General features: G+C 36.4%; 1 protein-coding gene across 3 annotated transcripts; it reads left to right on the forward strand.

Moving 5' to 3' along the window:
* Positions 1–281: 281 nt before the first annotated feature.
* cdkn2c (cyclin-dependent kinase inhibitor 2C (p18, inhibits CDK4)) lies at positions 282–12610 on the forward strand. 3 transcript variants are annotated; one of them, XM_042417180.1, is made up of 4 exons: positions 282–329; positions 3224–3353; positions 5619–5976; positions 11420–12610. In XM_042417180.1, exons 2-4 carry the CDS (start codon positions 3225–3227, stop codon positions 11422–11424), a joined length of 492 nt encoding a protein of 163 aa, XP_042273114.1. In that variant the 5' UTR covers positions 282–329; position 3224; the 3' UTR covers positions 11425–12610. The 3 variants fall into 3 exon arrangements, with proteins under 3 accessions (XP_042273114.1, XP_042273112.1, XP_042273113.1); XM_042417178.1 differs by lacking the exon at positions 282–329 and adding an exon at positions 1268–1616; XM_042417179.1 differs by lacking the exon at positions 282–329 and adding an exon at positions 1268–1446.
* The last annotated feature ends 1943 nt before the right edge of the window (positions 12611–14553 follow it).

The following is a 14553-nucleotide window of genomic DNA, read 5'->3' on the forward strand; positions in this document are numbered from 1 at the left end:
TGGGACGTTGCAAAAAAATTAACACACCCAGGGAAGACAGGACCAAGCCTATGATTATGACATGGAGGTGGAGGGAGAGAGGACCAAGGCAGGGTCCATAGATGAAGGCCCAGTAAGAGACAGTGATCCAGGTCTTGTGACGAAGTCTGTTCCCCCTCGAAGAAATGTTCCTCCTGTTAAAATTGTGTTTCCCGTAGGGTTAGGATTAGGGTTTAGGTTAGGGTTAGGCGTGGCAGAGAAGCAGGTTGGGTGTAGGTTAAGGTTCAGGGAAAGACATACAGAAAGGGGGAAACAGACTTCGACACAATCTGATCAGAAGCAGCACCGCGGTAAGGGCACAAACAGGGCCTAGTAGCCTATTAATTTACTCCGAACCAGTGTAAATCTCTGTCTTTTGGAGAAGATGGCTTTGTATCATTTACAGCACCCCGCCTTCAGACAGGGTTGGGGCCGATGGGTAATTGGAGGGGTGAAAAACTTCGATTTTCCGTTTGTGGACAGGTGTCGTACGGCGTTTGTGCAAGACAAAGTAGGCTACTAATTCATTTATGGATGCGTGTGTCAACACATGCGCCCAGTTCGATCTTTGGCACCGAAAAAAAACGCAAAATCAACCGTTGTGTCCTTACGCACAACCACATACGCACCATGTTGCGTACCTAACAGCCTATTGACCAATCACACCTGAGAACACCTGTCAAATGACCTGATTTGACCTTATTATTCTCTTTTGTAGTATATTATTGCCATGACCATACACGGATCATAGTAAGCCTATCTAATAAAATAATTTAAAGTGTACATATTGTCTTAGTTTCTGTGTGAAATTGGCGCATCCATTCTGTATTTGAGGATACAATGTGTCCCTACACACCTGACCCCAGCTCTGCACCAGACACCATTACCAGGCTTTTAGGCGATATAAAATCCCATCACTAGAGGGCAGCATGAGGAAAGGAAACTGAAAGATGTTGTCGATGAGGCTATAAAAAATCCCCTCTTGCTCTTTTACTGGAAATTATAATTATAGATTAAGTAGGAGAGACTGATTTTATCAATATACTACAATGTGACTGTTCACTGGAATAAAATCTCCACATCGCTGAAATGAATGCAGACACCTTTAACACAGAGGCTTTGTAACAGCATCATGCTTCTTCTACCCAATGATTTCTTCCCTTATACTCTTTAGCCCTACCCTTTAGCCCTCATCCAATCAAAAATCTCATTTTTTTTTGGTAAGTATTTCAAATATTTTAACCAAACTATCACGGCAAACGTGTAGGCATACAGCTTATCTACACTTCAAATGAGAGATCTTTTGCGATGTTATTGAGGATATTTCGTCAGAAGATAGTTTGGGCATTTAGACTGTCAGAATCAGGCAGAAATGTAATCGACATCGATGTGACAGTGGTTTAATGCTGGAGGACCATTGTTAATTCGGTAGGAGAGTTTTTGAAAATGAAAGCATGCTCTCTCGCGGTGATTGTGATCAATGTTGTGGCTCTGCTGTCGTCCTCAGTCCTTGAGTGCTGACATTATAACAGGGTGGTAGTTGTGAAACGTACTTAATACATGATGGCAACATATTTGAAAAGGAGCGGGAAATGAGAGTGAGTAACATCACATTTTTCAAAACAGCTTATGCGCAGATGTAGCCATTTATTGGGCTATTTATTTATCGGATGCTGTTTATGTGATTTTTTTTTTTAAGTGCTCATCTCGATAGGAAAAAAGGGTGGCACCTAATGACCTAATTTCATTTCTAATTTTAATTTAAAGTGAGGGCTTTTAATATCAACCCTATAAATTCAAGCTAATGTTACTTAAGTTATTATAAGCCCATAGTCGCAGGTGTAGAAGAACGGCTTACTGTAAATTAGTGTTGCTGCTGTAGATTATAGATATGGAGGGGGAAAAGGTACATAAACAAACAAAGCTAGCAGTTAGTACATTAAAAATTCTCCTCCAGGTCACAGACAATGCATCAGCTCACAAGACAGTCAGGGATGCGAAAATGATTGTTACTATGTCTATATTATTATGACTTACAATACCACAAACAATAAAAAAATGAGTAGGTAGGCCTACAGTATATGCTAGTGTGACAGAGGTAGCAGATGTGCTTTGCAGCTGGATTAAATGTATAAATCTACAGGTGCTCACGTAGAAAAACTTGAATTTGGAGTTAAAATGCGCACATCACAGAACTAGAGCCGTCTATTACCCGTCTGCCACTGATTGAGCCCTAAAGTCATTATGTCATAACTAGGTTATATAAGCTGTGAAAGTGAAAAAGTATAATTCTATAAAGTAGCCTGTCATTATGTAAAATATACGTCTGAAAACTTGTGAATGGAGCTGCGTAACAGTAAAAAGGAAAGTAAGTTGTGGCAAAATATTATGAACACTTTTCAATGTAATGCAGTCTAATACACCACTAACTCCCACTAAGACCTCAATAATAAACATAAAGTAGAATTATCACCTTTCATGTCAACAAGAACTGAAAATGTATAAACTTCGTACAGGCTGAATTTATAGCAGAGCTGCTGTATTTGATTGCATTAGATTGGTGTCCCTAATAAATTGCTCAGTGGGTGTATATATTATTGTTTAGTCTGTTAGCATTGGAGTGAAGCTGAAACATGAACATTATTAAGCTATGATGTATTTTTTTTTTAAAAATAGCTCCTATAGTTCCTAACCAGTCAATATTACAAAAATATTTTTTAAATGAAATGATACATTGAAATGATACACAGACATATATTGGGTATATCCTATCCCAGTAATAATTTCTAATAGGCTACTTTCAAGTATTTTCAAATATTTTTAATTATTTTACACTCAAAAAGTGTAGTAGATGGCACATCCAATAAACTTCAAACAGGTGCTGGACCAAAGAAACAATGTAACAAAGAAAAATGAAGGTCCACATTGTAGCCCCCTTATAGATACAGTTTATGAGACATCCGTCCATGGTGAATATCTCATTAAAATGCATCTAAGAGGGCTACAGTGTGCAGATCTTTATCTTTCTCAATTATTTTACAGTGCCAGATTAAGAGCTGTAGGTCAAGCCCCTGTATGATGCAAGGGAGGGAGGAGGTGCCTATGAGGTATAACTCTGCAGGCTGCCCTGTTGGATTTTAGTGTTTTTCCACACAGCTTGTGAAAAACCTTGGCTCCTATCTTTTTATATATATTTTTTTATAAGAATGGCTGACAGGTCAGTAGACCAGCTCTGCAATGCCTCTGCCAGTGGAAACCTACCTGAAGTGTTGTTTTTCCTGCAAAATGGAGCAGATGTCAATGGATTTAATAGATTCAACAGAACTTCTGTGCAGGTTGGTACCTTTTTCACATTAGTTTGTATCAAAGTGAACTTGGAAAAATGTAATTGATCTTTGTATTTTGTTTTTATTTATTTATTTATTTTGCAGGCTGTAGTGCCACAGCGGCCTGATAAGCCTATTATTGTGTAAATGTGCTACTGTACAGGCTATAAGACCTAATCTATTTTGTCTTCAAACATCTCATAACCTTTTTTCATCGTTTTATAAAAATTAAATAGTCTAACTCGATGTAAATAGCTGTCAAATGAAATGTGTAGACAGGTAGCAGAGAGGAGTGTAGACTTTGTGACATAGATTTAAACACACCAAGTCAAAACAGCTAGATATCTGGCCAAAATAGCACTGAAACGTGCAGTTTTGCTGTAATTAATTATTTAATGTCGAATTATAATAATTGTGTAGCTTAAGATGAATAAATATGTGTTTTATTTAGTGGAACAATAAGATTTTCTTTTCTTACTATCAGTTTCACAATTGAATGCAGTACAAGCACAGATTTTGGACTTAGCCATGAGGAGAAAAGGTTTACTGAAATACAATAAAGAATAGGCCGATTTTAGAATTATTATAGTAAAGGAAATGCCTGCTATAAGTCACGTTTTACTTTGGGGATTTACTGGAGTATGTGTGTGTGTGTGAAAGGAGACAAAATGGTGGTGATGAGGAAATGGAGGCAGACCTGCCTTAGTAAGACAACAAACATGTTCCTTCTTGGATTTTACGGGCAAATAATTTCTTTTTTATCCACTGGCTGCACAATATCAATGTTACTATTACTTCTACTGGTATTAATAATGATAATAATACAGTGAAATGTCACATTGTGCATATTTCACTGTGTACTGATAACTTCTGCCAGTAGTAGTAGTACTATTAATGTTAATGATAATAATAATGGTGTCTTAAAATTATCACTGCAGTGGAGTCATTTAGTCTCCTCATCTTAATAGTTTCATATGAAGCTCTAATTTTGTTTGAGTGTTGGAAAAAAAGTTTCATCACCCCTCGGTCTCTTTTTCATATCAGCTAAATTGTTAACATGATGAATAATAGCTTCTGACTATTAGCCTTACATGTAGGCCTACACTGTGAGAAATTACTATTATTTTATATCAAACAACAGTATAACCCTGTTACCTTTAAATGCAGTACATCACTGTTAATTTGGCTTGATGAAATGGCTCAGATGAAAGATAAGAAAGGTATGTTTACAGTATGGATTGCTTCGAGGAAAGAAAACAGTGCTTTACAGAATTTTTGGAAACACAAAAAACAGTATAGAGAGTTGACACGTTTATTGACACTGCCTGGAGATGATTGCAGCATGATTTTTCACCCATCTTCATGCAGCACATCAACTGGTGAGTTCCTTTTTGCTTTGCTTGTAGGCAAATTACATTCCCATTCACTTTGAACTGTGCTATATGCCAATCTGTCATGATAATGATCTGGTATTTTGCCCTCTGTTTACAACATAAAACAAAATAAGCTATTTTACTGGTATATATGTTTTCATTAAGCTAGAGAACTATTTTTTGAGATTCTTTCTGACTTATTGATCAGTCTTGATGTTATGGAGTTTTTGATCAAATTGTTTTCTTTAAGTGAATTTTATTCTGATGAAATGCAAAAAGCACTGGACTTGAAGTTTTGAAATCACAGTCTTGCTGACAAGCTCCATCTGTTGAAAGTAACACCTTGAAGTTGTATCATTTGTCTTAACAGTTTATGTCACAATTCAAATGACTATGGTTATTCACTGTTGTAAATACTGTCAATGAGTAATTATATCAAGTCACGAGGTTTGGAAAAAATACACAAATCAGCTTGTAGTCAATTATACAATAGTGTGTGGAGTACTATGTCGTACATATTGCAGTTTATAGTAAAAGTCTGTAATTATACCGCTTGTGAAAAAATGCAAATTGACAGTAATAAACTTCAAACAGCAACAAAAAACCGCAACAGCAATTTCAGCAACAGCAAGGCACCGTTACAACAAATTAAATGTATCCCTGCTGCCAGTTCTTTACCGTTTTCGACGGAAAAAATCTTTAAAAGTGAACTTATATGTTTCGAGCAGTTGTTACTACTTGTTAATACTTGACTGAAACGTTGTATCTCTAATATAGTTTATAGCAATTAAAAGTACAGTGTAGAGGAATTTTCTCTTCTCTCACATATTGACCTTCACATCTTCTCCTCCTCCATCTTCCCCGTCTGTTTATTGTCCTTCTCGCTCTTTTCTTTGTGCAGGTGGTCCAGTTGGGAAACGTCGCCGTAGTTGAGGCTCTTCTCGAGGCGGGGGCAAACCCGAACCTGCGCGACCCGGCATGCGGTCTCACCGTAACCCACGACGCAGCGCGCGAGGGATTCGTAGATACTGTGCGCGTGTTGTTGGACCACGGGGCAGATGTGAACCTCGTGGATGACCAAGGTAACCTGCCGCTGCACCTGGCCGCCAGGCAGGGACACCTGGAGGTGGTCCAGCTGCTGATTGGACGCACTGCGGAACCCAATATGTTCAACAGCCAAGGATGCACCGCCGGGCAGCTCGCGAGCCTCCACCAGAGGACGAACACTGCCGCATACATCGACGAGTATCTGAGTTCACGTGAGTAGTCTAAATTAAAGGTTTAGGCTATTACATTGTATAAATTATTGTTTGTTTCTGCTTTTTTTTTTTTTTTTCAAAATGTCTCTTAGTAAAAATAGTTTCCTGCCCATAAAACCAAGTCTCACCTGTAGAAAAACGTCCATTATCCATCCGTTAGAAAATTGCATCTTTAAAAAATTCCAAATTGTTGCAGTAATGTATATACAGTAGTTGTATATTCAATGTGAGGTTGTGGAAATGTTTTTTTCATAAGTCCAAGGAGCCATTATTTTATTTAACTAGATCTTTAAAATGTGTATAATTTATAAATAGCCTTTATTTTGTTCACCAGAACAAAAATGTCGTCTGAGAATACAGTTTAAGTTTATGTGAGTGGTTAATATGGAAATGAAATTATTTAAAGCCCATACAGCTACCGATATTAGCTTCTCTGTTATTATCAATATTGGATCTCATCAAAAGTCATAAAGAAAAAAAAACTTGGAGGAATGAGATAGATACCATAACGAGCAGTTGAGACAGTTGTTGATCTCTCAGCTGTAAAATTCGTTATTTGTCACACCTTTATGATATCCAAATTGGTGGCCGTTGGGTTCATTAAGTGTGTGCGCTTATCTACAGTATAGATTGTATGTGAAAAACTAATCGAACAGGTTTCAGGTCTGAGCCCAGCCTAGTTGGGTAATAAAAAAATACTGCGTTTGTATAACCGAGAATTTCATGAATAGCCAATGAGGCTAACACGTGAGTGTAATTAGTCTGATAAAGAAAATAGGTCAATTTGACTATATAACAAAAAATAGGAGCGACTGAATTTAAAACAATAATAACCCTATTTAACACTATGTTTATTATGATTTTAAACCGGTCATAAAAATGCATTGTCACACTACACAGTATATCCTAAATGGAAAATTATTCATATAAAGCCTACGCAATAATAAAACACGAAGTGGTTTGGTTTTTAAACTAAACTCAATACTATATTGTTGAACGTTGCCTTTTCAGTCTGACTTTGAATAGAAACACCCTGTAATATAATTACATATCTGTCTGTGTCACGATGACAAGGTATTAAATGAAATGAATCACTTTCCACCTATCTGAAAGTGCGATTATTAAGTTCTTCTTACTCTAGTTTCAAAATATGACAATATATGTAGTTAGAATAGCTTGTGCCACATTTATATGTCCACATGCAGGTTGCAGGTTTGCCACAAACTGCCACAGAGATATCGAAACTGAAAGTCAGTTTTATCGTAGCTTTCAACACACGTTTATCTCTGTGTGTAGGCCCTAAGTGTTATACAAAATTAAATTTTAGGGTAAATTTCACCCAGGCGCTCTCTGTCTCTCTCTCTCTCTCTCTCTCTCTCTCTCTCTCTCTCTCTCTCTCTCTCTCTCTCTCTCTCTCTATCTATCTGTCTATCTATCTCTATCTCTCTCTCTCTGTCTCTCAAATTCAAATTCAAATTCAAATTCAAACTTGCTTTATTGGCATGAATGTCACAACAACAGTACTGCCAAAGCATCAAGAGTCAATGAAAAAAAGTGGGAGGGGCTCCAAACAGTTTCTGGGGGAACGCTCAGTGAATGGAAGTGTAAAAATATTACTTTAGTTATCAAAAGGAGATCACGTAGAGAAGTCTAAATGTGTGTGATTTGGTTAAAGAGATACAGTAGTTTGGGGGAAATTTATTATTTTTCCCACTTTCCCAGAGTCAGAACTAATAAATGCCTTCAGACAGACCATTTTTATGTGTTTGGTGTAGTCTGAAGTAGGTCAAGTATGTCTTGGCTCAATTGTTGAGCGTCTGTTATCAAATAATATAAACCCCTATAATCTCTAAGTCATTCACTGTCCCTCAGGTTGTGACATGTCGATACATACTGGGCAGAGAGATATGTCCTGTCTCCTTCCCCGAGGAGTATTTTTAATTTTGAGAGGTCATTAATCTCTTTGAAATCTGAAATTTTAGAGTTGAACTTGTTAAAGTAAATGTTTATTATGTCTCTCTCAATTTAATTCAGTTTCAATTCAATATACTTTATTGGCATGACGTTGTGGATCAAACATGTAGCCGAAGCACAAAGTTACATGTAAACAATAGAATATGAACAGTAAATAATAAAATGAAAGAAAAGAAAAGAAAAAATAAAATAAAAGTAAGAAACAAAACAAAAAAACCCAAAAGTATCTTACATAGAAACATGTCTTGCTTTGTGACATGCAGTAACATATTCTCCTGCCAGACACTACTGTCTTTTGGGAGGGTGAGAAAAGGAATGTCGGGGATTTTCCGCTTGAATTTGAGGAAGAAATCTTCTCTAATTTCTTTGTATTTTGGACAACTTGTGAGAAAATGAATTTCTCAACTTCTCCTGTTCTGCAGTGGGTACAAATCCTCTTTCTCTCTCTGTCTCTCTCTGTCTCTCTCTGTCTCTCTCTCTCTCTCTCTCTCTCTCTCTCTCTCTCTCTCAAATTCAAATTCAAATTCAAATAAACTTTATTGGCATGAAATAGCAGAAACCTATATTGAGCAGTACAGAATTATTCACATTGACAGATAATTAGCAATAAATATACAATAATATCAACAGTCATATCAAATGCAATATAATAAAACGCTTTTTTTTTTTTTTTTTTTTTTTTTTTTTTTTTTTTACAAATGTAATCAGTCAGAAACATTTACTACAGAGCTTGTTTCTCTTAGTGTATGATTTTTTTGCAGCTGTTACTGACTTTTCTCCCCACATAGATGGGACAGTTACTGAGGATCCAGGAGGTGGATAAACTCAGGATATATATTATTTATTTTTTCAAAAAAAAATCCTGATATTTCTCACAGTATAATAGGAAGTGAAAATCTGTCTCCAGCACTCTTTTATTGGGTAGTCTGTTCTGCCTGTGAAGGCCAGGCTGGGTCCACTCAGTCTGTATATTGTTTTCTATCAGGCACGGTGGTCAACTTCTCTGCCACCATGTACTCTCTCTTTAGGGTTAAATAGAACTCTAATTTACTTTGTGATTTGGTGGTTTTGTTCCAATATTTGATATAATTCTCTGTCTCACTCTCTCTCTCTCTGGAAAGTTGCGAGAACAATGTTGCCAGAGCATCAAAAATACAATTTGTCCAAATATTTGGACAGTTTAAAATGAACATTATCACAACATTAAGACTGAGATATGTGTATATATATATATATATATATATATATATATATATATATATATATATATATATATATATATATACACACACACACACACACACACATATAGTAAAGTTTATCCTATGCATGTATCTGTTTCTCTCTCTTCTGTATCTCGCTTCATTCATGCACCAGTGCATCTCGCTTTATGCATGACAGGATACTGCCTACTACAGGGGAGCTCCCCTGAAAACATGAGGTGTGAAATTTTGGGCGGTTTTTCTCGGACAATATGCTATTTTTGTCATGCGTTTCTATTTTTCTGTATCTTCCTCATCATGGATCATGCGTAAAATTAGGCTTGATGTATGATTCATGAATGAGGGTGATTGATCACTAATTCACTTTAATAAAGATACCGGCATGCATGATATAATTGCCATCACCAGCGAAGCGTGGCGGCGCAATATCATAAGCTTCACTCACTTTAACTCTAAGATCAGCAAAGTTCTGTTTTGTAATCAGCATACAGATATGCCAAAAAAAGAAGGAAGCTTACTCGCAAATTTCCCCACATCCCCTCCGGCATAGTTCGCACCCTGCTGCCAACCTTGACCTTTAATGTGAGGATGTGTCGAGACATTCCCGCATGTGCACCTTGAAGCCTCCCAGCTGTTACCAAAAGTTATGACCTCATGGATCGTGAGAGTTATATAGATCTATTGTTTCGCTCTTGCCGAATTTTATATTATTGCCTGAAACACAGACATACTGTATGTCAGCAGCTGAGCGCGGACATTCAAAGAACATACAAACAAATTAATATGAAAGGAAGCAGAAAAAAACAAACTATTAAGTTCGTCAGGGTGTTCCCTGATTGTTGACAACTTATTTTATTATATAGATCTACTTTGCAGTGACGTACAACCATTTAGCCTCCACCCGATTACTTTGAATATAAATCAAACTTGTAATTCAGCTTTGTCTAAAAAAAAATAACTTAAGAATATTTCAGAGAATTTGTACTAATTCTGTTAAAATCGAATGGTATCTGATCAAAGATGTTAAATTAATGCTTTGATTAGATAAATCCTTTTAATTAAGGTTTAAAAATGTCGATTTTTTGTTTTCTATGGGCCCATACATTTAGCTGTATTAAATGTGCTGATTCATATTAATAGCCTATGCGTATACATGCGTGTATAACTTTCACTTTAAACTTAATTCAGACACACTGACAGCAGACCTGTACTTTAAATATTTCAGCTCAGAGAATAACCTCACGCTCACATTTATAATTACCCCCTTTATTTGTTGACGTAATGACTGTCCAAACTTTGAGCGCGTTTCCAAAATAAAAAATTCCTTTCAGTGTGGTGACTTTCATCTACACCCTCTTTACTGCCTCTGTCCCACATCAGTCTGACCATCCAGCCCAATGTCAGCAGTAATATCACGTGAGCCACCGAGCCTGTTACAGGCCGCGGTTTCATTTTCAGTTTTACTTCATGTTTCCACTAAGGCCTCCACATTTTTGTTGTAGTGGGAATTAATTTAAATCCTCCTGGATGAATAAAACAGCCCGTAACAACATGTTATAATTTCACTCAAGCTTTAATCAAATATCTGCCCCCTATAATTTACACTACTTATTACATCTGTGTGTCAGATGTGTAATTCTGCAAGGGAAGGTAACTTTAAATTGAATTTTAGTCACTTTATAAAGGAGAAATCTTTGTCCACGTGACATAAGAATGTCTTAAATCTTTCTTTAAGGAACAACACACATTTTTCAAATGAAATCATGAAGAGGTTCAGTGTGCAGGCCTGTGGGCGAGGCAGGGAGAGAGGTGGGCTGGGTGTTATTCTTAGCAAAAAAAAAAGAAGGAGGGGGGAGGAGGAGTCAACCATATATGGGCTTCACTCGGGGCGTCATTTGAGGACGAGTTTACTGTATAACGTCTGGATTGGCCGAAAGAGTGTGACATAGCTCTAAAGCATGAAATTTAGATTTTGCGCAAATAAGTCTCTCTGTTCTCTAGTTTTATAGTACAGGTGAGGTGACTTTATATTTTTTTAAACAAAAAACACTTTTGGGTCATTAATTATAATAAACATGATCAGGTTTATTTTTTCTATAACTTATATGGATCTGTGTGCTATAAATATATATACTATTGTTTATTTTTCATAGTGTATGCCTCCTTTATTGCACTTATCTATTACTGCACACAAGTCTTTAAGTCTGCATGAAGATAAACTCACTCCAATGTTTTCTCTCACACAGTCTAGAGGAGAGGGAGGAGGAGGAGGATGAAGATGAGGACCTGGAGTTTCATTGTTCTGGACTCTTTATTGAGAGAACTCTTTTCTCATGCTTCTGCCTTTCAGCTCATGCATTTTTAATATGCCGATACTTTAACATTTGGTTTTATAAAATCTCTATTTTGTTCTATTCAATCCCACAATGACCTGATAAATCTGCTTCAATTAGAGACATTGTTGTTTCTGGCTATTTACACATTTATCCACATTTGCATTTGAACATTTGTTGTTTGGAAAGAAAGGGGAGATCAAACTCAAATTTTGAAAAAACTTGCTAATTCTGGATGCCAAAAATACAAAGTATGCAACACAATAGCATAAGTTAATATATAGGTAATAATAGAACACAATAGTTTCTTGGATTCTGTCAATATCTGAGCCACCTATATTCTCTTATATACTCAAACTCTTGGTTTGCAATATTTTCCATATCCTCATAGTGTGAACATTACAAAGAAAGCCTCAGACAGTTATATATGCTCAAAAAAATATTTTGTGTTCTAAGTGCAGAGACATCTGTGGCCCAGGAGGTAGAGCCCATCATCCACTACTCATATCGAAGTGTCCTTGCTTGAGATATTGAATTGCTTACTGATGGTTGGGCCAGCACCTTGCATGGTAGCTTGCTGCCCTTGGTGTGTGAATGAGCAGCAAAAAAACTGTTAAACACTTAAGTTGAGCTACTGCTGCTATGTTTGAGAACACTTCAAACCAATAACACTTAATGAACTCTGTGAAGTATTAGGTGCACCTAATAACTCTGAATCAGATGAAGACGGTTCAGAGGAGTTCTGTACAAAATGTGACATTATTTCCCATAAAGCTGTGTTTTAATTTGTTCCATTTATCTAAAATGAGGCAAAGCATAGTATCACTAAGTGAGACTGACAATATCCAGAGTTATTAGGTGCACCTGTACAATCTAAAACAATTCAACACGTCAGTCTTACAATATAACCTACCAATATGAAGTTTGTAATGTTTAGCTTTTTATGACACTGTCCAACAATTGTTGATTCAGCTCATATTGTTGAAAAACATAAGGACGACAAAATGTTATAAACACTTCTCTCTTTTTCTTTCTCCGCTGCTTAATTAACATGAATGTTAAAATTGCAAATATTGCCAAAGCATCAAGTGTCTAAGTGATAATATGGCATAATAAAATGTAACTATGAATCCCTGCTTGTCCCTATTTTTATTAGTTTGTGTGCGTGTGTGTGTGTGTGTGTGTGTCTATGTGGTTTGCATAAAACATAAAACAGGAATGATAAAAATAGACAATAGTTTGGAACACACAGAAGTACTGCAGGTCTGTTTAGTATATTTGTCAAAGCTCAAGGCTTTCTGACACTTTTCCTGTGACCTTCTAATGAAATTCAAAGAGAAATGCCAGCAAGAGAGTTCAGATTCCAAGTTTAGTTAGACAGGGAATAAAAGTGCATTTGTAAAGGTCTTCCTGTACAACTTCCTTTTTTTTGACACCTAAGCAAACTGTGTGGGTGTGGGTGTGGGTGTGGTGTAAGTGTGTGCGTGAGTGTGTGTGTGTGTGTGTGTGTGTGTGTGTGTGTGTGTGTGTGTGTGTGTGTGTGTGTGTGTGTGTGTGTGTGTGACCCTACAACAGCTGTAGAAGTCAGTTCAGGGTCAGTCACATTCTTTAATGTGCAGATGACACAGTTGTCTGTTTCAAGGAAGTGAGTCATCACATGGGGCCCGCTACTTTATCTTATGCTGTTTTTCTCGCTTTTATCACATGAACCTTTTATTGTCTTATGAATTGTGTTAATGATAATCTTTTTAATCTGCCTGGCTGCAAAAAGCAGTTCCTCTTGTGGGACAATCTGATCACAGACACTCTAAGTTTCCTTGTGGTCAAACCTAAAATTAAAAGTTTATGCCATTTAATCTTTCTGTACTGAATTCATTGTTTGCTAAATGTAAACATATTATCTCCTGAGCATGTTTATAGTGAGATAGTTTTGCTCATTTGTGCAAGTGTTAGAATAATAACAATATTATTTTCACCAACTTAAGCTCATGGGCTGTTTTAGCCTAAAATGCAATCAATAGCTTAGCACCATTATGCAGCCTAAAGCTGGAGTTAACAGATTTACTTTGTCAAAACATTTGCTTTTGATATAAAAACTAATTTTCCCTCCAGATGTATCAAACCAGGGATCTATGCCTTTTGTATAAAAGTCATAATACATTGTTTTTTTGTTTCAGCAACATGTGCCTGACACTTGAGTCAGGCAAATATAATTAAATATACAAAGAAGGCACTGGTGCAAAAATGAGACAGGCATTTTGCTTGATTTTGGTAGTAGCATGTAATACCAACCTGGTAAAGGATCAGCAAGAATATAGTGCAACACTTTATAGTAAGTAATGCAGTATTCAGATAGCTTTATCTAGTAATGTTTTCTAGTATCTATCTAGTAATTTTTCAAGTCTGTCTCAAAATAATAGTCAGATGCCCCTATTAACTTTGAAACAGGTTTTGCTTCCAAACTTGTGAATGTGACATAAACAAGGTAGGTCATGCAACATGTGCAGGCTATATTTGCATCTGACTACTAGTTTGATGAAAACAGCTTCATATTTCTATGAGAATAGTTCCGCTTTCAGAGAGGCTGCTTAAATGCTCTTTTCTACGTAAGTGGATTTCAGTGGCATAAAAATGACTGTATGAAGTGACTGTGGATCATTCAATGATGTTATTATTTGATAGCATATTTGTATCATATTCTGGATAACAATGTCTAGGACGTCTTACCCTTTACATTCAAGTTCCGTACTTGACAGTAATAAACTGAAAGTCCGTCAGTTCTTCCTTTTCTAGTGTCCACAGAGGAAATAAATCACACTCTGTGGCAGCTCTGTTGCAATGTCTATTTATTATTTGCCTGTAGTACATAGCATATGCATATTTATGCTTACAAACGAGGAAAGGTCTAACAAGCATCCATACACAAACATACAACACACGTACCCAATTCACATATGAGCAAACTTTACTGTTCAATCCTGTAGTAAAAGCAAAAAAAAAAAAAAAAAATCCACCCTAAAACAGCACTCACTTATCATTCCTGTCAG

This window comes from Thunnus maccoyii, chromosome 7, assembly GCF_910596095.1.
Source record: "Thunnus maccoyii chromosome 7, fThuMac1.1, whole genome shotgun sequence".
Lineage (NCBI taxonomy): Eukaryota > Metazoa > Chordata > Actinopteri > Scombriformes > Scombridae > Thunnus > Thunnus maccoyii.